Source organism: Rhinichthys klamathensis, unplaced genomic scaffold (assembly GCF_029890125.1).
Source record: "Rhinichthys klamathensis goyatoka isolate OS25496 unplaced genomic scaffold, OSU_Roscu_1.1 h1tg000184l_1, whole genome shotgun sequence".
NCBI lineage: Eukaryota > Metazoa > Chordata > Actinopteri > Cypriniformes > Leuciscidae > Rhinichthys > Rhinichthys klamathensis.
This window is the reverse complement of record NW_026606712.1, coordinates 1,895,145-1,921,667: the sequence shown is the minus strand read 5'-3', so window position 1 is coordinate 1,921,667 and position 26,523 is coordinate 1,895,145. Positions and strand designations below refer to the sequence as shown.

General features: G+C 37.7%; 2 protein-coding genes across 3 annotated transcripts in view; both read right to left on the bottom strand.

Moving 5' to 3' along the window:
* eif3ba (eukaryotic translation initiation factor 3, subunit Ba) overlaps positions 1 to 23,642 on the bottom strand; it is a 179,154-nt gene extending 155,512 nt beyond the window's left edge. The window contains exons 1-19 of one of the 2 annotated variants that reach the window (XM_056261661.1): positions 23,403 to 23,642; positions 22,809 to 23,001; positions 22,471 to 22,590; positions 19,174 to 19,231; positions 18,932 to 19,060; positions 18,655 to 18,812; positions 16,727 to 16,858; positions 16,562 to 16,628; positions 16,424 to 16,470; positions 14,563 to 14,773; positions 14,402 to 14,474; positions 14,186 to 14,308; positions 14,012 to 14,090; positions 13,785 to 13,923; positions 13,150 to 13,275; positions 12,978 to 13,055; positions 12,765 to 12,873; positions 9,135 to 9,247; positions 8,592 to 9,049 (exon numbers count right to left, since the gene is read on the bottom strand). In XM_056261661.1, the coding sequence (XP_056117636.1) occupies positions 9,147 to 9,247; positions 12,765 to 12,873; positions 12,978 to 13,055; positions 13,150 to 13,275; positions 13,785 to 13,923; positions 14,012 to 14,090; positions 14,186 to 14,308; positions 14,402 to 14,474; positions 14,563 to 14,773; positions 16,424 to 16,470; positions 16,562 to 16,628; positions 16,727 to 16,858; positions 18,655 to 18,812; positions 18,932 to 19,060; positions 19,174 to 19,231; positions 22,471 to 22,590; positions 22,809 to 23,001; positions 23,403 to 23,505 (2,046 nt within the window). In that variant the 5' untranslated portion in view covers positions 23,506 to 23,642 and the 3' untranslated portion in view covers positions 8,592 to 9,049; positions 9,135 to 9,146. Of the gene's footprint in view, positions 1 to 8,591; positions 9,050 to 9,134; positions 9,248 to 12,764; positions 12,874 to 12,977; positions 13,056 to 13,149; positions 13,276 to 13,784; positions 13,924 to 14,011; positions 14,091 to 14,185; positions 14,309 to 14,401; positions 14,475 to 14,562; positions 14,774 to 16,423; positions 16,471 to 16,561; positions 16,629 to 16,726; positions 16,859 to 18,654; positions 18,813 to 18,931; positions 19,061 to 19,173; positions 19,232 to 22,470; positions 22,591 to 22,808; positions 23,002 to 23,402 lie in introns of those variants that run through there. The other variant, XM_056261662.1, reaches the window with a different exon arrangement.
* Positions 3,598 to 6,644, bottom strand: chst12a (carbohydrate (chondroitin 4) sulfotransferase 12a). The gene is made up of 2 exons (XM_056261667.1): positions 6,537 to 6,644; positions 3,598 to 5,035 (listed from the first exon to the last, which is right to left on the bottom strand). Exon 2 carries the CDS (start codon positions 4,986 to 4,988, stop codon positions 3,672 to 3,674), a length of 1,317 nt encoding a protein of 438 aa, XP_056117642.1. The 5' UTR covers positions 4,989 to 5,035; positions 6,537 to 6,644; the 3' UTR covers positions 3,598 to 3,671.
* Positions 23,643 to 26,523: the final 2,881 nt, after the last annotated feature.

The window sequence follows — 26,523 nt, the reverse complement described above, 5'->3', positions numbered from 1 at the left end:
AACAAAACTGACATCTGTGCATCAACTCTCTAAAGCAATTACACAGAATAACTCTTTACGAAGTAAGAACTAAATACCCTGTGCCTTCAATTATATTCCTAACAATATGCAAACAAGGCCGTTATTTTTCCAGAGCAAAAACCGAATATAGTTTGCTACAGTATTCTTGAGTGATGCATATTTATGAAGGACTGCAAGGCACACATGCTAACATCTATAGCATGCTGCAGATCAGACCCTGCTACACACTAATAGAAGAAAAGGATCAAAATGATGAAAGGCAAGATTTCCTTGACAAGAACAGGCCAAATTCTGAATACTCCAGCCTCTGTTACAAAGACATGTCTTCTGATGTCAGTTACTCCATTTACTTGCTTCACTGCAGAACACTGGCAATTTTGTACAATAAAAAACTGTGAACTGCTTTAAATGGTTGAAACAATCCATGTGGGAAAAAAAAAATCCCATGGAAACATAAAAACTGAGGTTTGTCCATCCAAACAACAGACACATAAGTGTACCATCTTAAAGAAAAGCTGTAAGAGCTAAATGCTGTAAGAGCAGTAGATCCCTTTATGGTTTTAAAAATAAATGTGTAAAATGTTTGCTTGCATTTCAAAATGTTATCTAGCTTTTTTCCAAGGGCAAATGTGCCTTCACTTTTCACATTTAATTGTAAAAGGTTACAAAAATATTCTAAAATACTCTAATATGTGCACTTGCTTAATGTACAATACTTTTTTTAATTTCTTGTGATATTTTAGTTTGGTGGATGTTTATTAACTAATACATACAACTATACAACTACAAAACTGAGGGACAAATGTTTCTTGCTGGGATTATAACATCCATTCTGATCTACATCCATCCAAACTATAAGACAAATACTGATGAGGTGATGAGTTTGTTTTTAAACCACTGTTCGGTATATTAAAAAATAACATTGTGCAGGCTTCACTGAGTAGGTAACCATCTAAATGCCTCTCTCCAAATTGTCGATGAGGTCCATATACAAACAGTTACACATTTAGGGGATTACTGGGAAATGAATTGAGGAAATGTAACCTGTGTGCAAGGAATGTATATTCACTACAGTATTACTTTCAATGCCCATAAGCTTCACAAAGAACGAAAGACTCTTTCACATGACTCGCATCAGCGTCCCCCCAATGCACTGAACCATATAGTGTGAAGCATCAAGCTACAGCATTACCCTCAGGACAGGGCAAATGTTAAAAGCGCAAAGTTTGTGGTGTCGTTTATCACTGATCTTTTCGAAATGCAGCCACTCAGCTATGCTTTTCGTGCTTTTTCACCAGTCACAAACCCATTTATTAGTGACTATCGTGAGCTTTGACATCAAAGGCAGCAGACCAGGAAAAACATGCAAATCCAACCCGATCTCACGACCAATTCGTACGAATTTGTACAAGTGGCTAATTCGTAACAATTTATACAACCTGACTCATACGAATTTGTAGGATTTTTGCTAAATCGTACATATTTTACGAATTCCAAATTCGTATGAATTCATACGAATGACCTACCCCTGACCCCGCCCCTAAACCTACCCATCACGTGGGTTTAGACAAATCGCACGAATCCGTACGAGTGAGTTCGTATGAATTCGTACGAATTAGCCACCTTTTAATCATTCGTACAAATTCGTACGAATTGGTCGTGAGATAGCGTTGGCAAATCCCATTTCATTGTTTATAAAAAAAAAATTGAAGAAAAAAAAACAGGCACTGGTAAATCATTAAAAAAAAATGTAAAAAAATATATACTACAATGGTAATATAACTATAATATAAAGAGATAAAACAAATTATACAATGAAATATTTGTGAAAACAAATATTTTTGTACGGACATGACACGTCGGAAAAAATAGATACTCTGGCCATGAAGAAATCATTCCCACAACTTAATTTATGGCCATGATTTAACAATTTGGGTCAAATTGTCCCCTCGTTTTAGTTAAATTGTGGCCATGTTGTACTCTTATTTCCTTTGTTCTAGTTAAATCATGGCCACGTTAAACTAATTCGCTCTCTTTTTTAATTTATTTAACCTGTTAATAGTCACCCCCCTTTTTAAATATATGTGAAAATTGTTGTAGGTCACGCAAGCTTTTTAAAGAGGACACTGAGCCGATTATTGCAGATGTGAAAGCACTTCAAAACTAAAGCTATAAAAGAGTGTTTACTGTAAACCAAATGTACTGAACTAAACATTTTTATAACATAATTTGGACTCTAAACGTGCTAGCAAATCAAAGGCATGTGCCTAACCAAGTTGTGTTCCAAATTTTAAGTTGATATCACAAAAAATGAGCCTGCTAAAAAGATTTAAATGACCATTTCCATTGTAATGCAATTTCCGATTTCAAAACGGTTTTCACAGGATGAATGGAGTGCAAGCTTTCGAATGACACACCATTTATGGTGATAGCTAAGACACGTCTAGCAAGCCACAGTTGTTTGTTTTGCACATTCGTGATAGACCACAAATTATTCATTATCGTTTACTGTGGGTTCTGTCGAAAGCAAAAATGGCTGTGGAGGTGAACAAGACAACTCCCATGATTCCACGCTCCGTCACAGCGTCATCAAGCTACGTCGTTGTTATTGTTTTGAATAAGCGACCTCTAGCAGTTGCAAACATGCATACTCTGCCTTTAACAGGTTAAATCATGGCTAAGATTGGACTAAAACAAGGGAACGAATGTGACCACATTTAACTAATTTGCACAACGTGGGAACAAATTCTTAATCCATGGCCACAATATCTTGTTTTTAATAATGGCAAAGAGCTCATTCAAGCCCATCTCCAATCCGTCGAAATCGAGGCACCAATCAGAAACGTTGGGGCGGGCTTTACATGATGACGACAGCGCTGGGATTTTGAAGCAGATTTTGTAGCCTACATTACAAAGATGGATGCCGCGTCGAACATCACTCGTTCGAATCAGCTATCGCGTCTGTTTTAAGCGATTTGAACGTTTCCTTTTTGTTAAAAACCGAGCAAAGAACAACACTCGGAGATGTTTCTCCACCGCTCTGCATACGTCATCTCCATCGCTCTGATTGGGTTTAGGTCTATCCGCGACGTCCGTTGGTGACGCCCCTCTGGAAATGATTTGTCTATGACGCTTTGCCAGACCATAAGTTAGTTACAACTGAGAATGGTCTGGTTTTAACCAGGCTAGCTTTTCTCAGCACTCAAAGCGCTTTACATAGAAGGGGGAATCTCAACCACCACCAATGTGCAGCATCCACCTGGATGATGCGACGGCAGCCATATTGCGCCAGAACGCCCACCACACACCAGCTTACTGGTGGAGAGGAGACAGTGATGATGAGGATGTTTTTTGTTCAGTGATGATGAGGATGTTTTTGTTCCCGGCACGTAATGTGCATGGCTGAGTGGAGAAAGATGCTTTGTGAAAGCAGATGGTTCAATTAGAGTATCTACCTGCAGGACTTAAGTGGACCATGCGAACTAAACAAACATTGATCCTTTGGACGAGAGTCATGTGAAAGAGTCTTTATAAACAGCATAATGTGAAAAAGCCACGCATCAGGAACCAGGCATCAGGAACTCCCATCACCGTGTTTATTGTGCTGTGAAAATATTTTCAGCACCCCAGTAAAGCTGATGATGAACATTTCACTCATGTAACAACTTCTCTGGTTTGGAATATCCAAACAGTTTAAAGTCGGCTTCATAGAGCCTGTACAGCTCTTTTCTGGACTCCAATGGTATGCTGGCGAACCAATCCTGCTCCCAACTGCTGACCGTACGGTTACGATGGCTTTGCGGGAACTCGACGACATTGTCTACGCGGAGAATCCGCAACAAATGCTCAGCATCCTCATCCAAGGTCTCCAGCTTCCCCACGAAATCGTAATTTATCTGGCATGGATGGCACAGACGGTAGATTTGTCTCCAGTGCTCGTTGAAAGGCATCTCTTTCTCAGTGTTAGGATCCAGTAAATACCGAACGAAATTTGAGAAAGACGGTCGAATCCCAGCGGCAAAAGCATCCACGACTGAGGCTGGGGGATTCGAGTAATTGCTATATTTTTTCAGCATGATAACAGCGAATCTCTTGTAGAAGTCCTCGTTCTCTTGTTCGAATTTGTTGCGATAGGCAGAGATCAGACGTACAAAAGGATCCCTGACAAACAGAAACTTGGTGTATTTCTTAAGCTTGATTTTCATGAGGTGCCGTGAGAACTTTCCATAGCGCTTCCAGAACTTGTTGAAGGTGAAGTGCAGGCTACTGTTGTGGATGAGCTCCTGAGGAACATCTAGAGGGTCTTGGTAGGGCACGCCGTCCAATAACAGGCTCTCGCTCAACACGATCATAATGCGCTTCCAGTTTGTGCAGGCCACCTTGGGCACGTAACAGTAAATAATTCCATGCCTGTCGTCCACAATGAGGTGATCCAACTCTTTATTGGGTATGTCATCAAAAGTCCTGTTCTTTCCAGGGAAGTCTAAAAAACTTCTGTTACTGCACACATCTTGGATCAGCTGCTTTCTACTCTCTTGCTTCTGTTTTTTCTCAGGGTCAATTGGCGTCAGATGGATCTTCCACTCTCGTCTCGGGACAAATTTCTCATCCGATTTCTCAGAGGACTGATTGTGAGGGTCTCCAGGGGGCGGTTCTCCTCTCACCTGTTCCGTGGGGTCTGCGGTTCCTTCCAAAAACTGGTTGACAAAAGCATCTATGTCCATCAAGAACGAGCTCTCTTTGTCTTCCTCTATTTTCTTTTCAGGGTCACGACGGGCCTGTGGAGAGAGGCGGGACGGATGGGGCCCGGAGATGGTTGTGTGCAGGTAAAAATTAGAGGCCCCCACATCATCCCAGTATATGATTATAAGAAGGATCATGAAGACGGCACCCACGATCATAAAAATGCGGAACAGTCTCGATTTTCCCATTTTGGTTGATTTTGACTGAGAAAGTGCCATTCTCATCTCAACTCCATTACATAATCCACAGCCCAGACCGCATACATCATACTCTGAAGTAGAGGAAAACAAATCAGAAAAGGGAAATCAAGAGTGTGCAAACTACTTGGTTCAATGTTGAGCAATATTGCGACTTTCATCATGCAATAGAAAAGTAACATTTTATAATCTCTTTACATGACTCAACATTTTCATTTCTGATTGGTTGGTCGTGATTGAGTGTTGTGTGTGATCATCAGTCATTTAGTGTATGATGCCCAGTTTTTCTCTTTAACCATTTATGTACAGTCAGCAAGTGTATGATGCATAGTGTTTAAAAAAATATATACATATATATATATTTTTTTTAAATCTAGGATTTTAAAAATTGTGCAGTATATTTCAGCCTTAACCGGTCCATAATAAAAAGTTTCTTTTACAAATAGTTCATATTATTGATCAGACGCTTGTCAGATCTTTTCTTATTGGATACGTTAAGATAAAAATTTTGATATTCATATTTTGACACATTGATACTCATGTCTATTTATTCGGACAGCAGGCCATTTTCACAAATTAAATCCTGTCAGGGATTGTTTGGGCATAATAACTGACTGACTGACTAAACATTATCCCTTACATAACACTGAGGGTGTTTTAGATCAAACAGATTTATTTAATAAGTAATGTAATGTAACCTCCGTCAATGGTTATTTGGCACACCGGGGCCTCATATCACCCTGAAGGGGTTTACAGGCTTCTACATTAAATATTGATATGATTATTATCTTCCTTGTAGGGAATGCTGAGACAGAATACGAACACAACTACATAGGAAACAGCAGTAATTAATGTATTGTTGGAACAGACCCATTAAATTCTTCTGTACCATTTGTCGTGTGACAAAACAAGAGGCTGATAACGCACAGTTATTGGCTCGTTTAGTGAATGGCGTCACAGCACAACACAAAATGATGTCGGCTACAAACAAAATGTGCTTGCATAGTAGCAAGCGAGGCGTAATAATCAATCACTATAAAACTGACAAATGTTTACGAGCTACACGTGTGGATTTTTCGATGTATTTTTTTATTTATTTAAATTCAGGCCAATTATTATTCGGAAAACTCACAGTGAACAGCTATACATTTGCCATGCCCTCGCGTTCATTTCAAAGGCAAAGGCGACCCCTCACATTCAGCTGGACACAATGCAGCTCTTTGACACCATCTCTTACTGTGGGAGGAAGCTGCAAACATTCGAGCTTATCCGTGAAAACTCCTCCTAAGCCATTCATGTATAGATACTTTCAACTAAGCAGCTGATTCCGGTTAAATTGGATGATTCTGTGTCGATTGTATTTTAAATTGACAACATGAAGATATGAATTCAAATCTAGAGCAAGTGCCTACACCACTTTTTTCCATAGGAAGTCATGAAGCTACTCATGCCTGGGGTTTTGTAGATCGGTTGTGTTTCGACCACACGGAATTAAATGAGTACTATGTTTAGTATGATATGGTCGAAATTAATGTGTAACGTGTCCAAACGTGGCTGTAACGATAACGGTCTCACCTCATAGCAGGAGTGTATATTTCTCGGCAGGCAGGCAGACGGCGTCAGCTGAGGAGGGATGTGCTGCGCGCGGGGTGTTGACACAGCAGCGCTTCAGTGCTCCGCTCAGATATCGCGAGATTTCTGACTGTGAACGCAAGGTTCTGCTGCTGAGACAGTTTTGTCAGCACAGCAGACTCTTTCGCTTTTTATATTTTATAGAGAGAAAAGACCACATGATGAAAGGTGTCAGAGAACAACGAGTTTCACCTACAATAGTTTCTGGAAAAATGCAACAGTTGGAAACGCTACCACAATAAAACTTTGGTGTCTAGCCAGCATCAATAAAAAAATGTTCTAATTAACATATGCAACAATATGTTAAGCAACATGGGACCACATACAATCAAACGTGAAAAAATGTAAAGGCCCAAGAAGTGCCTTGAAACGTTCTGAATTATTCAATGGTTGCGTCCAAAATCGCATACTAGTAGGTACTTATTTTCAACAACAACAAAAAATACTTTACAACGGTGGATGTGTGTTGTATGAATGTAATCTGGGCTACATACGCCATGTTGTAATTATCATGTGACCAACCAGTCAGTTATGTCGCTTCACTGCCATTCATAAATCCCCTCCCGTGGCCTCATGGGATAGTGAAGTGTCCATCATATGCACACTTCAGAATCTCCCTGGAAGAAGTAGGTTATCCGGGTACTTTTTGCTTACTCGTTAATGGATACTGTGAATTCGGACATACTTGTGTCACATACTGTTTGTTTTTCGACTACTTAGTAGGGAAGTATGCCATTCCGGATGCAGTCAATGTGATGAGTTTTGGCATATTTTCCACTGAAACAGGAAGACAGGGCAGGGCATACCGAATAGCTCCTCCCATTAAAAAAAATTTGCCAATAGCTCGGCCAAAGCCGTTGAGCTCTGTAAAGCCGCAGTTTACTCCCAATCTCTAGTCATTTCTCCTCCATATCGCTTTAAAATATAGCATTCTGTGCAGAATTCAAATGGGGGTCCAATACATTTTGATATCCACTCTGTCCTATCGTGTCTCTGGACCGGAGCAGGCTGTGTTTGTGCGACAGTAACATGAAACCAGACTTCATTCGCCCCAATGGAAAGTATAATTTACACTGTCTGAATTGTTCCCTATCCCCCATATAGTGCACTATGTTCCATACACCATGTAGAAAGTAGTAAATGTGTGAACAAAATGACAGATTTTAGCCTCAGCTTCAATTTATAGTGTAGGGGGAGGGACACTTTATAGAGAGCATTTGATTAGACAAAAAATCTGAGGAGAAGCTGAATTGCAGAGTGATATCAAAATTATTGACCCATATTGGCAGAAGTGAGGGACTAAGTTTTGAACACTTTTATCATCTAAATGTGAATTGTGTCATTATAGATATAATAGACAACAGTAAGGCTGACATATTCAAATTAAAAGCCAAAAAAAACTTCAATTTTGATTTCATGGAGACTTAAAGGGATAGTTCTGTCATCATTTACTCACCCTGAAGTTGCTCCAAATCTGTATGATTTTTTTCTGTTGAGCACAAAAGATATTTTGAATAATATGGGAGTTGATGGACCCCACTGACTTACATACTAAAAAAATACTAATGGAAGTCAATACAATAAATATTTTTCTAGTTATGCCTAGTTCTAAAATATTTTATTAGGAAGAAACAGCTATTTGTTATATATTTATACAGCATATATATATATATATATATATATATATATATATATATATATATATATATATATATATATATATATATATATATATATATATATATATATATATACAAACTAAGGTTGAAAGACAACCTGAATGTCACATAATACTAAATTCATCATTGATCTTTATATTTACACCAACATTTCCTAAAATCCCTGATATTGTTTCTGCACAAAAACCTATTATTGTCCAAAATACACTATCAACTAAAGTTTAGTAAGAATAACTTTTAGGAAAGTTTAGTAGAACTAGCTAAAGTTTCATCATGTGTTTTTGCTTCAAATTCAACAATAGAGAAAAACAACAAAGACTTAAATTTCAGTTCAACTTTATTCCCTTGTTGCGCATTTAATATCAGGTAATCTGAATGGAGGAGGATACAGACCACTGTAGTGCCATTTTTGCACACTAGAGTACAAGTTTGCCTTTTGGAAAATCTGAGGAAACAAAAAGTTTTCCTTCGGTGAGTTGATGTAAAAACAGTTTATGGCATTTTTTGCCATGGTGACACCCTTTGACAAGGTAGACCAACCAAAGGCAGGAACAAGAACACATTACGATCAGATCCACCAAAAGCAGGCCCGGATGATGTTGGCAGGGCAGATTCTCCCACAGCTGGATGATTTTGTTAAAAAGCAGCAGTCAACAGTGGCACCAAATTCTCCTTCTGCAGCGACCAGTATTAAAAGGCACTTGACTGATGATAACAAAGAATACTCTTATAGGGGGATCCCTCACTTTGCCACGCTCCTCCACTAAAAAACGGATACTGAAAATAAGAAAACAAAATAATTACGACTGTGCCAAGGTATTACAAAGACCATACCAGAGTAATATTGCTGCACATACAGTACCTGCTGTTGGAATTACAGATCTCCGATGGGAATAATTTCTTCATTGATGAAAAACTCAATGGTCTCTTCCTCATAATCATCGATGTTGCTGTCTTGCTCATCAGTGTCCACACCTAGAAAAGATCAGAAAATCCAGTGATGACTTGAGTATAGTGTTTAACCCAAACTCAACCTCTAGGTAGGACTGTCACAATAATTACATGTTGACAATAATTATTCTGTTGACAATTAAATGTCAACCATCACAGACTGAGCCTTGTTTCTGTCATGTATTTTGGGTTCCTTGCCACTTGCTGTTTCCATTCACCTATTTTTATGCACATTTTGGGTTATTGCATAAAATAAAAATGGATGGAAGCGCCAAGAAGTGCATAAATTCTAACAATGTGCTTAAAATTAAGCTCAACTGAGGCGGTTCAATTTTTTATCTGATAAGACAACAAAACTAAAGCACAAACTACAATGGAAACACATTTACAAAATAAATCCCTCTATGCACTACAACAACAAAAAAACAAACTAACGTGACTGCCCCAACAGAGGATTTGATTGGATAACTGGACTAACCCACGAAGAAATTTTATTGCACAGCATCTCAAATGTTGGTTTAATCATCCTGAAATGCCTGAGCTAGAGTCTGTCATTAGAATGATTTAGTTTAATTCACTCTCATAAGTGTCTCGCATGATTGTGCTCCCAAACACCAGCATCCAAATGCGAGAGAACATGACAGGGTTTATTGTGTTTCATCTGCGCGCTCTGAGACGCAAGTCATTTATGATGGTGCACTGACACCAGGGCTGAACGATTTTGGAAAATAATCTAATTGCGATTATTTATACCAATATTGCGATTTAATATGCAATAACTTAAGCTTTTTATTTTCTGTATTCAACAAAGACAAGGAATAAATCTTTGTATATGTGGGAATCTTTAGTCACCTCATGATTCGATCCGATTCTGGGAGTCATGATCCAATTCCAAAACAATCCCTGATCTACTTTTTTTCTTATTTATTAATTAATCAATCAATCTTATAAATAGAACTTTAATTCTAATTCTATTTAAGACCGTTCTAAAAATTCTAATTAATAGAACGTTACTCTTTTGGCGTAGGTCGACTTGCGTACGGTCGTCTGCCGGAAGCTAGTTATTTTAGTCGATAAAGTTTTAAATATGGATATTTTTCTTACACGAACGCATCGCTTCACTTCAGAAGGCCCACAGAGCCGTTTCGAGCACTTTTATCACGGATAGATAGGGTTTGATGGACTTCCAAAATCATATACCCATTGACTCCCATTATAAGGCTTGGAAGAGCCAGGGCATTTTTTAATATAACTCCGATTGTATTCGTCTGAAAGAAGATTGTCATATACACCTAGGGTGAGTAAATCATGCGCTAATTTTCATTTTTGGGTGAACTATCGCTTTAAGGGATCAAACAGACAGGACAAACCACATGTAATATTTTAAAAGAGTTCTGCGCTTTAGTGTGAATGCAGCTTATCGGATATACCGCTGTCTATGATGTCATCATCGGTAATAATAAAACAGTAAATGGATGGCTTCAGGGTGAGTAAATCATGGGCTAATTTTCATTTTTGGGTGAACTATCCCTTTAAGAGATAACTGACTGTTTACACATTAATTTTGCATCATAAAGCATTTTGTGTTGCAAATACATTTAACCACATGGAGTCGCGCACAGCCGCATGAGCGAGCACTCTTCACAAATAATGCGCGCATCAGCATTTGAAATTGAAAGCAGCCTTCTGTCAGTGAGATTCATATTTTTAATATATAGAAGATTTGTGTTGTTTGGACACTGTGTTCCAAACAACATAAATTATGCTTTCATTGAACAAATTATGCTTTCATCAAGGAAAATACCGGTGGGCAAGAACGCGCACTGCAAGCATAACATCTTAAGCAAAGCGGCCGATTCTCACAGCGCATATACTGTGCAATGAAGACTGCGAATGTCACAAATTCACTCCAGTTCAGCCTTTCCGAACTTTATGAAAGATTGTTTTACGGAAGGTTCCAGTGGTGTGTGTGAGGAATTGGAAGCAAGCAGAAAACCGCAGTGTCATAGCGCATTGCATTTTAAAAACTAAGTTCAGATTCGTTGGAAAGAGAATCTTTTATCTTTAGCTTGTGCGCGTCTAAAAAAATCAAATATACACAAAAATATGTCTATATATACACAGTATATAAATGTCTATATATACACAGTATATAAATTATACAAAGAGTTAAAATACTGCACCTGCAGCACTTCTGTGGAGAAAAACAGAATTAAAAATATAGCATATAAAAGGAATAAAAATATGACAATTCAGTGTGTGTATTAGGGTTGTGCCGAAAGACGATATCATCGTCCATCGTGATGGCTGACAGACATCACGATGTTAAGCCAGCATCGCGTTTTGGGGTTTATTACAGCACGTGAATTCATCAGTTTCTCCCGAAATACATGGCCGGTGAACTGGGAGAAGAATAGAGTTGACTTTATAGTTACTTACACTGTGTCTGACATTAATAAAACCCGTCGGGAAATATATGTGAATGGGTTGTTATTGCTGCTTCCATAGACACCATTGTGTATTTTACAAACTATAAATGTATTGTTTTGCAATATATTATATGTATTTAAATGTCTGAAACCTAAAATAAACATTATGTGGTTAAAAACACTGAATAGTTGTGATATATGACAAGCGTTGAGGCTACAGTACGAGGAAGCGCCGGCGTCTTTCAAATCCGTGGTGTGGGGACATTTCGGTTTTGCCGTTGACTATAATACCGAGGAAGAAAAAAAACCCGTAAACAAATAAATGACTGTGTGCAAGCATTGTTTTACACGTGTAGCCTACTCAAACGGGAACTTCAAAATACAGGAATAGATAGCTGACCTAAGTGAAATTGCACTTTACATTCTGAATGAAGGACACTGTAGCTACTGGATTACTGTTAAGTTTAATTAAGATGGTTTATTTATGTTTACTGAAGTGCAAGTATGTTTATTTGAAATGGTCAATTTATGTTTACCAACTTCACATGTATGTTTATTTTCAAAATTTAGGAATTTATGTGTTCCCCAGTTTGTACATGGGCTACCAGCAGCTGTGAAATGTCAGTGTTAATTTTATATTATACTACACACTAGGAACTAGTGGACTTTTCTTAGCTTTTAAGTAAAATAAAGGAGTATTACAATAAATCGTTTTTATTTTTTTCTCCTTAACCTCTTACTGTTCCTATTGGCTAAGCATAGAATAACAAAAAAACACTCTTATGTGTCAAGCCATCAGAACCGAACCCCGTGGTTAAAAAAACCGAGGTATGTATTGAACCGTGGGCTAACTGTATTGTTGCATCCCTAGTGTATATATATATACACACACACACACACACACACACAGAATATTTATAGCCTATATATATATATTGTGGCCCACTAATTTTGTGTGGCCCGACAGTGGAAACGCAGCTGGATTTTGGTCTCGCGGCTCGAGGTCTGAGGCTATTGGCAACCCACCCGGCGCGTTGTTAGCCCTGGCTCGACGGTGGAAAAGCGGCTAATAAAACTCAATGCTGGATCGAGCTGTTCTCTGCATTAGTTACCTCCTCTAAGTTCAAGGCGGAGAGGTCTCTGCTCTTGGTACATGTCCGCGGCTCTCTCACGGTATTTGCGATACTCATCCATCATGGCACGTCTCTTGTCAACCAGTTCCTGTAAAGCACAAGTGTTACTCATCTAAATTTGAGCACTGAACTTTGATCCACATGTAAATACTATGTGCATCCTAGAAAAAAACAATAACATCAATCTCATACCTTTGATGCTTTAGACTGACTGAGACGATCTTTCTGCTCAAAGATCTTGGAGTATTTCTTCAAGTCCTTCTTAATGAGCTGTGGGTTTCAAAAGGCGAGGTGGGATTAGAGTTTACACTGAAGGGAGTTGACAGAGTAATGAAAGTGACCCTGCATCTGACCCCCATCTGACCTTTATTTCCTCTTGACTCAGGAGAGAGGGAGGACGGGGCCTCCACAGCAGCTGGCAGAAGCGTTCCTTGTTGGTCTTCTGCAGCAGACGGCCCTGGAATGTCCACAGCCAGAAGGCGTTGTCCACCTAAATCAAAAACATGTTATACAAAAACCAGCTGAGATGCATTCCCAATCCAAACACATTAGACAAAAATAATAAATATGTAAAAATGATTTTAAAGAGTTTAAATATACACTAACATTCAAATGTTTGGGGTCGGTAAGATTTTTTTTTCCAATGATTCTGAAGGAAGTCTCTTACAGTCACCATTTATTTGATCAAATACAGTAAAAACAGAATTACTGTGAAATATTAGGCTTAAAATAACTTTCCTATTTGAATACATTTTAAACTGTAATTTACTCCTGAGGGAAAGATGAATTTTCAGCAGTCAGTACTCCAGACTGTCACGTGATCTTTCAGAAATCAGTCTAATATACCGATTTGCCGCTCAAGAAACATTTCTTATTAATGTTGTGCTGATTAATTGTTTTGTGGCCATTTTTTCAGTATTATTCTATTCTTTCTGACCTCAAACTTTCTGACTGCTACTGTTATTTTAGCTATTTTTGTATTTAAATCAGTTAAATCACCTTGTGACTCCACCAGGAGACAGATGTCACAACATATCTTCCAGTGGGGTCCCATTCCACGTCTGAGGCCATGTAATGCTCTGCGATGTTCATCATGGTGCAGTCTGACGTGTCCACAAAAGCAAGAGCTCCATTCATGCTACAGGACGAAACATGTAAAATTACACAAATGAACCACTATAAAAAATAAATACATACAAAAACCACACATTTTATTGAGTACAGACCTCCTCAACCCAGCCAAGACCAAAAACTGCCCCTGTGGACTCCAGAAGATGCTGTTTGCCTGTTGCTTGTCAAACATTTCTGAAACAATACATTTTGGGGTTAATATTTAGATCATGCACATATCTTAAAAAACTACTTGTCAAGAGAAATGCGTTTACAATGTGAACACTCACTTATTAAGTCAATTTTGCCATTGTTCTTCACATGGTAGAAAGATACACTGATTCTGGGAGATTCACCATGTAGCACAGCAAACTTGCTGCCATTTGGTTCCCAAGCAAAAGCAATGATGCCCTCTGTAAGATGGGTAGAGAAATCAGAACCAAGAGTAGGAGTAAAAGAAGAAAGACAGTCAGAAAGAAGAAACCGCAACATAATCCTCTCTTTACCTTTCATCTCCACCACATCCACAGGTACCTGCTTCTCTCTCATTCGGAAGATCTCAAAGTTGGTGACAACGCCCTGAAGTACAAAAAAGAATTGAGCAAATCCATGAAAAGGAAATGTTTAAGCTTAACCTGGCAGTGCAAATTCAAGACAGCCTTTATACCTGCGTTCCTTTGGGGGTTCGGTCCACCTTCACGCAGAGATAGTCTCCATTTTTCTGCCAGTGAAGTTTACAATCCACAACATTAAACAGGTTGCGGACTCTGATCTCGTTCCTTGATGGAAGCTGCATGAGTGTCACCCTTGCTGGGATGTCCTTATCCTCGGGAACCCAGAATGCAATGATGTTATCACCAGGTGACCAGGAGAAATCCCTATGGACAATGCATTCATTTTACATTAAAAAATATCTTTTAAAAAACACACATCAAACAGATGAATAATTCAGTGTAATGAATAGTGATAGATATGGCGAAAGCCTTTTAAATATACAAAACTTTTCAACTTCAGGGATAGTGCTTTTTTATTTCTTAAAGAAATCAATACTTTTATTCAGCAAGGATTCATGAAATTGATTAAAGGGATACTCCACCGGTTTTTCATATTAAACTATGTTATTCCCTTAACTAAGACGAGTTGATACATACCTCTCTCGTCTCAGTGCGTGCACTATATCGCTCTGTATTGCCGCAAAACTATGTTAGCACTTAGCTTAGCCCAGTGCATTAAATATGGGCCAAAAAGAGAAGTGACCAAACACTTCCTCGTTTTCCCTATTTAAACACAGTTACTCGAGTAGTGTAACTCGACCTAGGCTGGTGACACAAAATAAAACGTGTTTTTCTAAGCGTTTAAAATTGATGACTATATTGTATGGCGGAATACCATAACAAGTGCTTTTGAGCACTTCGACTTGGCGCAATAATATCTTCACTCGTGAAAAGTCCTCTTACCGGTTCCCGCTTCCTCTCCCCCTCCCTCTCATTTCCGTCAATACAACCAACGTGACTTTTACTACCTGTGCTATTAGCAAACTGCAGATCATTTGCAATGGCGGACTTTGTAGATGATTATGACTTCTTTGTAGCAGACCCAGAGCCATATCTGTTTGAACCCGAGTACACGGAGGAGGAATTAGCTCTTATGGAGAATTAGCTCTTATCTTCACTTTTTTACGAGTGAAGATATTATTGCGCCAAGTCGAAGTGCTCAAAAGCACTTGTTATGGTATTCCGCCATACAATATAGTCATCAATTTTAAACGCTTAGAAAAGCGCAACGTTTTATTTTGTGTCACCAGCCTAGGTCGAGTTACACTACTCGAGTAACTGTGTTTAAATAGGGAAAACGAGGAAGTGTTTGGTCGCTTCTCTTTTTGGCCCATATTTAATGCACTGGGCTAAGCTAAGTGCTAACATAGTTTTGCGGCAATACAGAGCGATATAGTGCACGCACTGAGACGAGAGAGGTATGTATCAACTCGTCTTAGTTAAGGGAATAACAGTTTAATATGAAAAACCGGTGAAAAGTGACAGAAATTTTTTTTATAATACTACAAAAAAAATGCTGTTTTTAAAAAAAACAATCATGGTTTTCCCCAAAGTATGAAGCAGCACAACTGTTTTTTAACATTGATAATATTAAGAAATGTTTCTTGAGCAGCAAATCATCATATTAGAATGATTTATGAGGAATCATGTGACACTTAACACCAAATTCAGGAATGAGTTACATTTTAAAACGGTTATATTTTGCAATATTACTGTTTTGACTGTATTTTGATCAAATAATTGCAGACTTAGTGAGCTTATGAGATTTTTTCAAAAGCATTAAAATTCTTGGATGGATGAAGCATAGTTTACTGTAAAGCTACGTCTTAGTGTTGCTATCTTGGCGAAAGCCGAGTACAAATCAGCATGAAGTTTTAACATCTACTCTCGTGTAATGGAAATCAAATCTTACTTTCAACTCCAAACTATTGAACGACAGTGTATTTATGTTCTCAATAGTTTTATTTTACTCACTTAATTCCGTTTATCTTCAAACTCTTCTTGTCCAAAAGACCCATTGACTACAAAAGGAGAAAACTTGGTTTGTTAATTAAACAAATTAAACCTGAGGATTATCCAAACTTGCGACTCAGACACAAGATAGATACATACAGGAGTCTCATAGATGCTCAGTGTGTCCTGCGTCATTCGGGCAAAGAACTTCCCATCTGGACTCCACCTGAGCAGAACAAGTTTTAGATTAAGTAATTATATTCCAGTTCGACTATAATCAAATTAGTAACTCGTGCCATGAAAATTAACTCAAACCACACTTACTTGAAAATTGGCCAGTGGGCAGAGCTTTCACAGTGAAAGCCTCTTTTCTTCTGTCCTGTGAGAACATCCCAGATAATAATCGCCTGCGGGTCATCTTTAGTGTCCATAAGAGGGCTGAACGTGACAACATATCTGAAAACACGAATTACATTAAAAATGTGTGTTTAATAGCATGAAAAAGAACAGAATCATCTAAATGTACAATGTATTGCTCAATAAAACATTAAACTAGCATAACTTTAAACAAATTAAGTAGTTGAATGATTCAACTGCCATTATTTGGCTACTCAGATTATCGCCATAAACTGAATCGTGCAAGTGCGTTTTTAACAAGAGTTAGTTTCCAGGTGTTAGTTCCGAAATCTCTATATAATAAATATATTAATAATGATATAACAATAATTATCACCACCATCCTTATATAACAAATTATGCTTTTCCATTTTTGTGAATTGAGAACACATTATGTACAATAAGTATTCACTTAATCTCATTAAATTGTATATATATATATATATATATATATATATATATATATATATATATATATATATATATATATATATATATATAAGAACCTATGGGTGGGCGATATGGCAAAAATATAATATCACGATTTTTTTTGGGAAAATCACGATTCACGATTTTATCACGATTCCTTTTCATGTTGGTTTTACTATTTTGCAAGTGACTGAGCATTACAGCCAAACTAATGTCCCTATTTTAAAAACAAAGCCTTAGGTAACAAAATATAAAATAAAAAAAGAATGGCAGACATTTAGGCCAAAGTGGCGAAGATAAAAAATCTGTCATTATTTTCTTTGTTATTAAAAATTAAGAACAAACATACACATTACACAACTTAATATACAAATGAAATAGTGCTTTATTTTTTCAGCTACAGTATGTATTTAACAGTAGCATTGAAGAAAGTAATTAAATGAACAAATATGAAAATAAAACACAACAAACTTCACTGTATATATTATACATTGATTCTTATTAAAGCTTCTATTAAAGTTCTCAGTCAAGAGCAGTGAGTGATTTCCTCTTTGTGTTTTGTTGTTTTATTAACATTAAAGGAATAGTTCTCCCAAAATTTTAAATTGTCATCATTTACTCTCTCAATTTGTTTAAAATCCGAATAAGTTTCTTTCTTCTGTTGAAAATAAAAGTTATTTGGAAGAATGTGGGTAACCAAACAGTTGATGTAGCCAGTGACTTCCATAGTATATATTTTTCCTACTATGGAAGTCAATAGGGACCAGCAACAGTTTGGTTACCCACATTCTTCAAAATATCTTCTTTTGTGTTCAGCACAAGAAAGAAATTAATATAGGTTTGGAACAACACTACAGTGAGTAAATAATGACAGAATTTTTTATTTTTAGGTGAACTATCCCTTTAAGGACAAGCGGCAGTATGTTTACTATTAGGCTACTGTCTCTTTAAGACCTGTGCTAAGGTTAAGACGCGACGCATCTAATATACACGCATTTGACAAGCAGATTTCTCTCAATTTTCTCTGTTCGCTTTCACTTTAGACATAACCAACTTTGTTTATGTAAACCTTGTGTGTATTTCACAGTATTAGCACAATAAGACTCAAAAGATAACTTAGTCCAGTAACCAGGCGCTGTTAGACAGGCTTTTAGTGCATGTGCGCTTCGGGTGTAGCCTATGCGCTCAGAAAAGCACATGTTAGAACAGCGCATCCGTTTAACCGGCAAGGCTTTAAAGCACATGCAAATAATGAACTTTTGTCAACTGCAGTGTCCCGTTCCTCTGCGTTAACAGCTGATAGAATGCACGATCCTACGCTATTTCTTCAAAAGCAGATCGTGGAGACATTTTAATCGCCCACGATCAAAAATCGTGATATCGCACACCCCTATAAGAACCCATTTCAACAGGGGAATAAGGCATACCTCTCACAGGGAGAGAAATCAATGAGCTGGACCCCCTGATGACTGAACCTCTGGATCTGCTTGAACTTCTCACCACCCCACAGAGCAATGCCTCTCTGATGGAACGTGGCAAGGTAGGTGCCTTTTGGAGACCAGCGCACATATGTCTCGGTCCAGCGCTACAAGCAAAATGCACAAAAAGATACTGAATACAGTATACATGGCCACATGATTAAAATCTAAAGATGAATGGGTGAACGCTCCTAAATAAAAAAAAAAGATGAAACTATTAACTCACCGCTCTCTCCTCCACTTCAATAGGCTCCTTCACATCATTAGCAAAAATGCCTGTTCTTTCACCAGAGTCATAGATTACGCTGTACTGATCACGACAGTCAGAATCCTCCAACCAGTGACGCAGATTTCCCTGAGACCAAAACACCAAATGTTAATCAAGAAGCATCTCAGATTTAAACACATACAGGATAGCCAGGGCTGGATAACACACAATCAGAAAAGTTCTTAAGAATAACTACTCACAAAATCTTTAAAGGGCTGCTTCTCAGGAGCTTCCCACTCATCACAGATTGACATGTACCTTCAGAAACGAGAAATTTTAGATTAGTGTTTGTCAATATTTTGCATTTGCTGAAATTTGTTTTCTTTGGCCGATAAGTGTCAGAAGCAGGGCTTCTATCAGGAATTGGTGCTCCTCATTTGTCACACTTGTTCTCTTCACGGTCAAAAGTGACCGGACACCTGAAAATTAAACTTCCTCCCCTCCCCAGTAAACTCAATGTAATATTTTTTCTTTTGTATTTTGAGAATTTTATGGTACTTATTACTATTTATGCAATCATTAAGGTAAATTTTTGCTATTGAAAATACCTTTTTTCTTAATAATTTTTCAATGAATGCAGTATTTCAGATTAATATAGAGTCGTGGCCTTTTAAATCTAATTTTTGAAGGCGGTTTAGCGCCATCTGTTGAGAGAAAATAAAAAACATGTAATTTGATGGTGTTACCACTAGATTCCTGTATAGCTCTCTATGGAGAGGCTTTTGAATCCTCTAGAAGTTTTTGGGCAAAATTACTTACCTTTAAGATGTGGGTATGAATGTATTTTTTTCAAGTACTACTTTTTGTCAAGGTTTATAATAAAAAAAAATGTTTTAATTTGAAGTGTACATGTTTTTGCATTATTATTATTACAGTCAAACCTGAATACAGATAAATGCATTTCGTTACATGTAACATTAATATTCAATAAAAATGTAACAAAAAGAAACAGGAATGCTTCATCACAGGTTAATCCATCTGGATCTGATCTCATTTCAACCTCTTATTTCACTCTTCTGACTCATTTTTGCTGTATGGTAATAGCCCTATCAGTTCATTTGTGTGCATAATTGTGTGTTGGTGTATGTGTGTGTGTGGGTCTGTTGTGCACTATTGAGTGTAACCCCTTCCTTGCTGTCCACTTTTGTACTGCATAGAAATCGTTGAATTATTGATTTTATTTACACATTACAGTTCATTGGTGTGTGTATGTGTTTTGCACTCTTGCGGTTTCAGAGTTTCACCCCTTAATTGCTGTGCACTTTTTTTCAACATTGTGGCCGATATGTAGATTGTACTCAGAGAATTCTCAGAATTTGTCAATTTCCCATTCATTTCCTATTTATTTTAGAGCACTTTTACATGCACGTTGTTAAACTGATTATGCTTAAGCCGACAATGCATGTGGTCATGTAAACGAGTTAACCCCTTTTTCCTTTATCAGCATAAAGTCATAAGCGGTTTAAAGGAGAACTCCGGCGCAAAATGAACCTCGGGTGTAATAACACATTGGTACAGACTAAATCGTTCCCTGAGATTTGTTTTCATGATAATCGAATATAAAGAGTTTTATCTCTAAAAACAGTTTAGCTTATAACGCTAGTATATTGGGCATCGAGTAAGCAAAAAGAGATCGCTAGTTAATACCATTAACAAGGCTCAAATTAGCCCCACACTAACACGGCAGCATAATGAGTGTCCTTACATGCAAACCGAAGCATTGAGAACTTTGTAAGTGTATAGACAGTTTAATAAGAAGATACTTTACACAGACAGTACAGTTAGCGCATACAGACAGCAGCCATCTTGGAAAAAAGTCTCGATCAATCGAACCACGAAGGTGAGCGAACAGTACGTGTAGATATTGAAGATAAGATAAATTATATTTATTTTTTTATTTTCTCTGTTGCGTTCAGTGCTTCTCTTATGCGCTCAGTGCTTTCTTCCGGAAACAACGGACCATATGAGATTCCAAGTCACAGTTCAGCTCACGTATCACCGTGTTCGTGGTTTGACTGATCGAGACTGTTTTCCAAGATGACTGCTGTCTGTATGCGCTAACTGTACTGTCTGTGTAAAGTATCTTCTTATTAAACTGTCTATACACTTACAAAGTTCTCAATGCTTCGATTTGCATGTAAGGACACTCATTATGCTGCCGTGTTAGTGTGGGGCTAATTTGAGCCTTGTTAATGGTATTAACTAGCGATCTCTTTTTGCTTACTCGATGCCCAATATACTAGCGTTATAAGCTAAACTGTTTTTAAAGATAAAACTCTTTACATTCGATTATCATGAAAACAAATCTCAGGGAACGATTTAGTCTGTACCAATGTGTTATTACACCCGAGGTTCATTTTGCACCGGAGTTGTCCTTTAAGCATAAACCGATCGACACTGCATATAGTCCGATATCGCTCGGCATGTAAACATTAACCTACATTCTGTTGGCTTATTGAAGTGCACATGTGTGATTTGTGACAGGAAAGAGTCCTTACTGTGTATTTAAGTGAAATAAATACATCACAAACTCTGACTCTTTCTTGACCAAAAAAATTATAAAAATGTGTTCTAATCTCATGCAGCCGAAGTAGAAGTGGTTCAGTCAAACTGCTGCATCTGTAAGTGTATGAGACAGTGTTTCCCACACAGACTAATTTGTGGTGGTGCGCCACAGAATCAACACCGGCCGCCACATATCGGGTTTCGTTATTCTTTTTTTTTTTTTACGCCATTTAAAACACGCAGCATATTCGTTCAGCTGCATTTCCTTTCCCTGCTCTCCCTCCATCTCTCTCACACACACACACAAACACACACACACACAGCCCCTCCCCTCCGTGCACACCGCGTCTGTCTCCATGAAAACGAGATCATCCCTGGAAGCTTGGCCTATTTGGTGCAGAGAAGACAGCTGGCGAAATTCACAAGTTCACGAAAGGTTGGTATTTCGTGAACACCTTTACACAATCACACATTAAAAAGTGCTATAAAAATGTTATATTCTGAATACAATGGTTTCAGTGTGTTAATGTTGGAGTCCCGACCCTTAGCAAACAAGCGATTGCGCCTTCTTTAGAAAGTTAACTAATGAATGTGAATGTTTACTAAATACTTTATGTAAAGTATTTTCCACATGTTGAGGATGAGGACCAGCCTGAACCGGAGGTATCAGTCTGAAACAGAGCTGAACAGTCCGACCAATATTTTTGAAATTGTCTCCAACGGTATCGTTCTTCTGTGCCGTTTCCATTATAATTCTGTAAACTCTGCAATTTTTTCAATTTAGACCATTTTCAAAACTATAGTTAGCATTTTAGTTATCGTCCTTGTTGTGAACGGGCCTTTACTATCTTGAAATTAAATAACGTGACATCATCTATATTGGCAACCTCTAAAATACTGGATTCAGCCATCAAAAAATACTTATCGGTCAAACACTATTTTAGATTGCAACAAATGCTGTCACAATAACAGCACAATTAAGGACAACATACTTATCAAAGTCTGTGAACAGATTGACACGGAAGGTGTGCTGCTTGTCCAGCTTGTAGCCATCGGCGTTCTTGACAGCTTCAAGAGCGTGACTTGGTGCAGAATACTCCAGGAAAATGTACCTGTGAAGATGAAGCGCATTGATAATTAATTATAATTCAAAGACTGACACAATACCACCATGCTTTATCATATCAAGAATCATAATAGTCAGAATAAGCATAATAGGTTACATAAGTACAGTATCTATGCATTTATTTTATGTAAACATATAAATGTAAAACAGTAGTCCAAGCAGCAATAGACGTATAATATTCGCCAAATGACAACCAAAAGTTACCCCTTAGTCTTTCCGTCTGCGTCTGGGTAGAATTCATTAGTGATTTTGCCGAACTTTGAGAAGATCTTGTGAATGACGTTCCTGAGTTTCTCGAGGCGTTCTGGTCCGACCTGAGGGACATTATCAACCACAATGACCGAGTCGATGCCGTCAGCCTCCAGAGGTTTATCCTTCAGAACATCCTCCAGCAGCTCTGCATACAGATAAACCATCCAATAAAGACCCTGTCAACATCTTAAACATGCTGTATGGGTAAACAGATGTTACAGCACTACAATGAACTTTCTGAAATCAAGCTCAAAACAGCTGCTGACTCAATGCTGTGACACGCGCGTCTATTTCCCTAAAGCTTCTACGATGCTTTTGTCCTGCTCGCGCACATGCTGGACGTTAATAAGAGCGCTTTAACTGGAATAAAACGCGTTCATTCTTAAACAGGGTAGTGGTGCAGCATCAAGTGTTACTTAAACAGTTCATCTGAAGGGTGTTCGTGTTAGTTACAGGCAGACAGTCTCAGCTTTAGGGTTTAGTGTGCGACTCGTAGCCTGTTAGCAGGCGGGCTAACGTTAGCTATATAGTGTAGGCCTCTCTTACCCTGATCACTGATGTCATCCACGAAATCCTCCGGATCGCTGAACGAAGGCTCTTCTCCGTCGTCATACTCCATTTCGGCCTCCATATTCTCCGTATCTCGCATTTAGAGATCGATTCCTGTCAGTCCGGGCTGGTGAGAAGTCGGTGGTAAATTTTACTGCAGTAATCCAGAGATTTTTCTCACTCGGCCATGTGCAAAGCAACCGGCGCCAACCACTGCGAGCGAGAGAAGGACCGTACCATGTGTGCGGAGAGCGGGTGAAGCCTCTTGGTGACTATTTAGTATTCATGTACAACACAAATTTAGGAGGAATATAACATTTATAATTTAGAACAGCAGTACATGTCCTTATAATTCATGCCTTGTGTTCAAATGTGCTAAATGTGTCGTTTTACTATGAAATGTGGAATGTTTGACCCCTTTTATGACAAACGTGGTCTTTCCCTATGCTTATCTCTCGGAACTTCCTGTTCATGTGACAAAAACCTCCCATCTGAATAGGCGTACTTCACTACTGTAGTATGCAATTCCAAAAAGCTATATGTCAGTGTTCAGAGAGATAAGCAAAGGGAAAGACCACGTTTGTCATGAGAGTGCAAGCATTCCACATTTCATAGTAAAACGACACATTTAGCACATTTGAACAGTAGGATGAATTATATAGGCTACCTCCATACTGCATAAGGGGATAAATTATTAGATAGATAGATAGATAGATAGATAGATAGATAGATAGATAGATAGATAGATAGATAGATAGATAGATAGATAGATAGATAGATAGATAGATAGATAGATAGATAGATAGATAGATAGATAATCTTTGATGGTAAATGAGTCGGATACGGATCATCAGATGTATGGTACACAAGAGTTTTCCAATGCTAACATTAAAATTAACTGGAAGGGTAAAGCCTAGTAATGATCTACAAATGAGACCCTTTAATCTTTGAGGCGGCTGGAAACATTAGAGAGTCATTTTTCAAGTACATCCTCAGGGCATGACGGCAATACACAATTTATGTCTACATGATTTTGTTCATTACCAAAACCTTAAGAAGCTATTTTATTTGGATGTTTTCCAGCTGATTACACTGATTGAAAATGACCCGTGGCAGTCAACACACGGAAACTATTAAACACAATAGGGGATTGTTATGTATTGAATAAGCACAGTGGAGTATAAAGGAAGATATGCTCTTTTCATCCAGTAAATTAACTGTGGACCTAAACCACAATTCAACATCTAATGAATTGTATTCACATCTGTGTGAAATAAGCTGCTGTTCCACATGTGTGTATATATATATATATATATATATATATATATATATATATATATATATATATATATATATATATATAAGTTTCTGATAAATAAATACTTTTTGGTAGAAGGAGGACAGAGCAAACTAACCTCCTCAAAAGGCCCTAAGAACCTAATTTATTTTAAACAATGTTGGTTGTTAAAAGCTATTATTTCACAGCAAGGACCTGAACCAAATACATCAACTACTTGTAACTCTTCCTCTTTATACTGTTTTTTAAAATGTTTTTGAAATTTAAATTGAAGCTTGAAAGAACAGAACAGTAGGCCTATTTATTTTAAATAGAATTATTTTCTTACATTATAAATGTCTTTACTTCCATTTACTTGTATGAATGCATGAAAGAACAGAACGCATTATAAGAAACGCTGAATAAAAGTATTAATTTCTTTATAAATAAATTCAAATGATCAAATGAAAGGCCAACTATTCTTTTCCGAGGAGCAAAAACAATGAATTTGATATTGGACATAATATACAATTTTTATAGAAACAAAAATGAATTAAACATAAGCATCACTGTATTTTTAAATTCCCTTGTAATTTTGAATATCATGTTCTAATCTAAACTAAAGAGATTTACAGTTGGTAGGTGGGGGTCGTTTAAAAATAGACACTTCTGTACGCATAACCAATAGGGGGCGCTCTTGTTACAAGGTGTTTGAAGTTCATTTTGGTTTTCTTGGGTCGGTGAGAGATTTCCCAGTCCTGAGAGTCAGATGATTTGTTCTGTCTGTACAAACTCTGGCCATCTGCACACTGATTCGTGTCCTTCCAGCAAAGTTTTAGCAGTTGCGATTAGATTACCAACAGTAAAATCTCCGTAGGCGCATCTTTTCCAGCTAATGTCAGAGCTGACATTTTCTCTCACTCCTTTATTCTGGGAAAATCACTTTTGGATGTGTATTTGAAAGCCCAACACATGCCTAGCAGGCAGATTAAAATAAAGGGCAGACTGAAACAATTGTTAAATAGTCTGGCAATGACTGCCCTTATTTACTATTACTAAATATCAGCATTCAATTTTGAAGTGCAATGAAAGGCAGCCTGGAGGAAATGTGAGTATAACACAAGTCATGAGTTTTACCTCACGCAAATAAGCCATGGGGCCAGAAAAGGCACTTTGTGTGCTTAGACATTATCTTCTTCCTTGAGCAGGGGATTTTTCAAGGGTTACATGGGGAATATTTGTTTAGATGCGTCTTACCATAATAGGGCCTCTTTGTTCATAGTCAAACATTAGATCCTCACAGGAAAGGAAAAGTTCTTAGCAACTCTTATATGACAATAAAGCCTAAAATAGCTGGCTACAAAGACGGGTGGCGTTTTGAGAAAGATGCATCTAAGCTTCAAGTTGTACTTACTGAGCACAGGCTCCAGTTGGGGTAACACTTCCTCTGGCACTTAACTCTTGCATAACTTTTGTTTATTTATCTCTGTTATCTGTCTCAGGAAATGCACAGTGTGGGGACAGTTCGGTTTTTCATATATGGGAAAATGGCCGATTTAAACTTTACACACAACTAAGACATCAGAAAGCTAATAGATGCAGAAACAACAATAAATGACCCCAAATAATCTGCTAACATACAAAGGCTTTTGGCCTATATCAGTGGTTCTCAAACAATGGCTTGTGACCTAAAAATGAATAAGCAATAAAAAATGCAAATAATGAAATGCAACTATTCTTATGATCGGACATTAGATATTTTAAACAAGGTTGTTGAAGTCAAAAGTTGATTGTATGATCAAACTATGGTATTTGGAAGGAAATTCATCTGTCATTCATTCA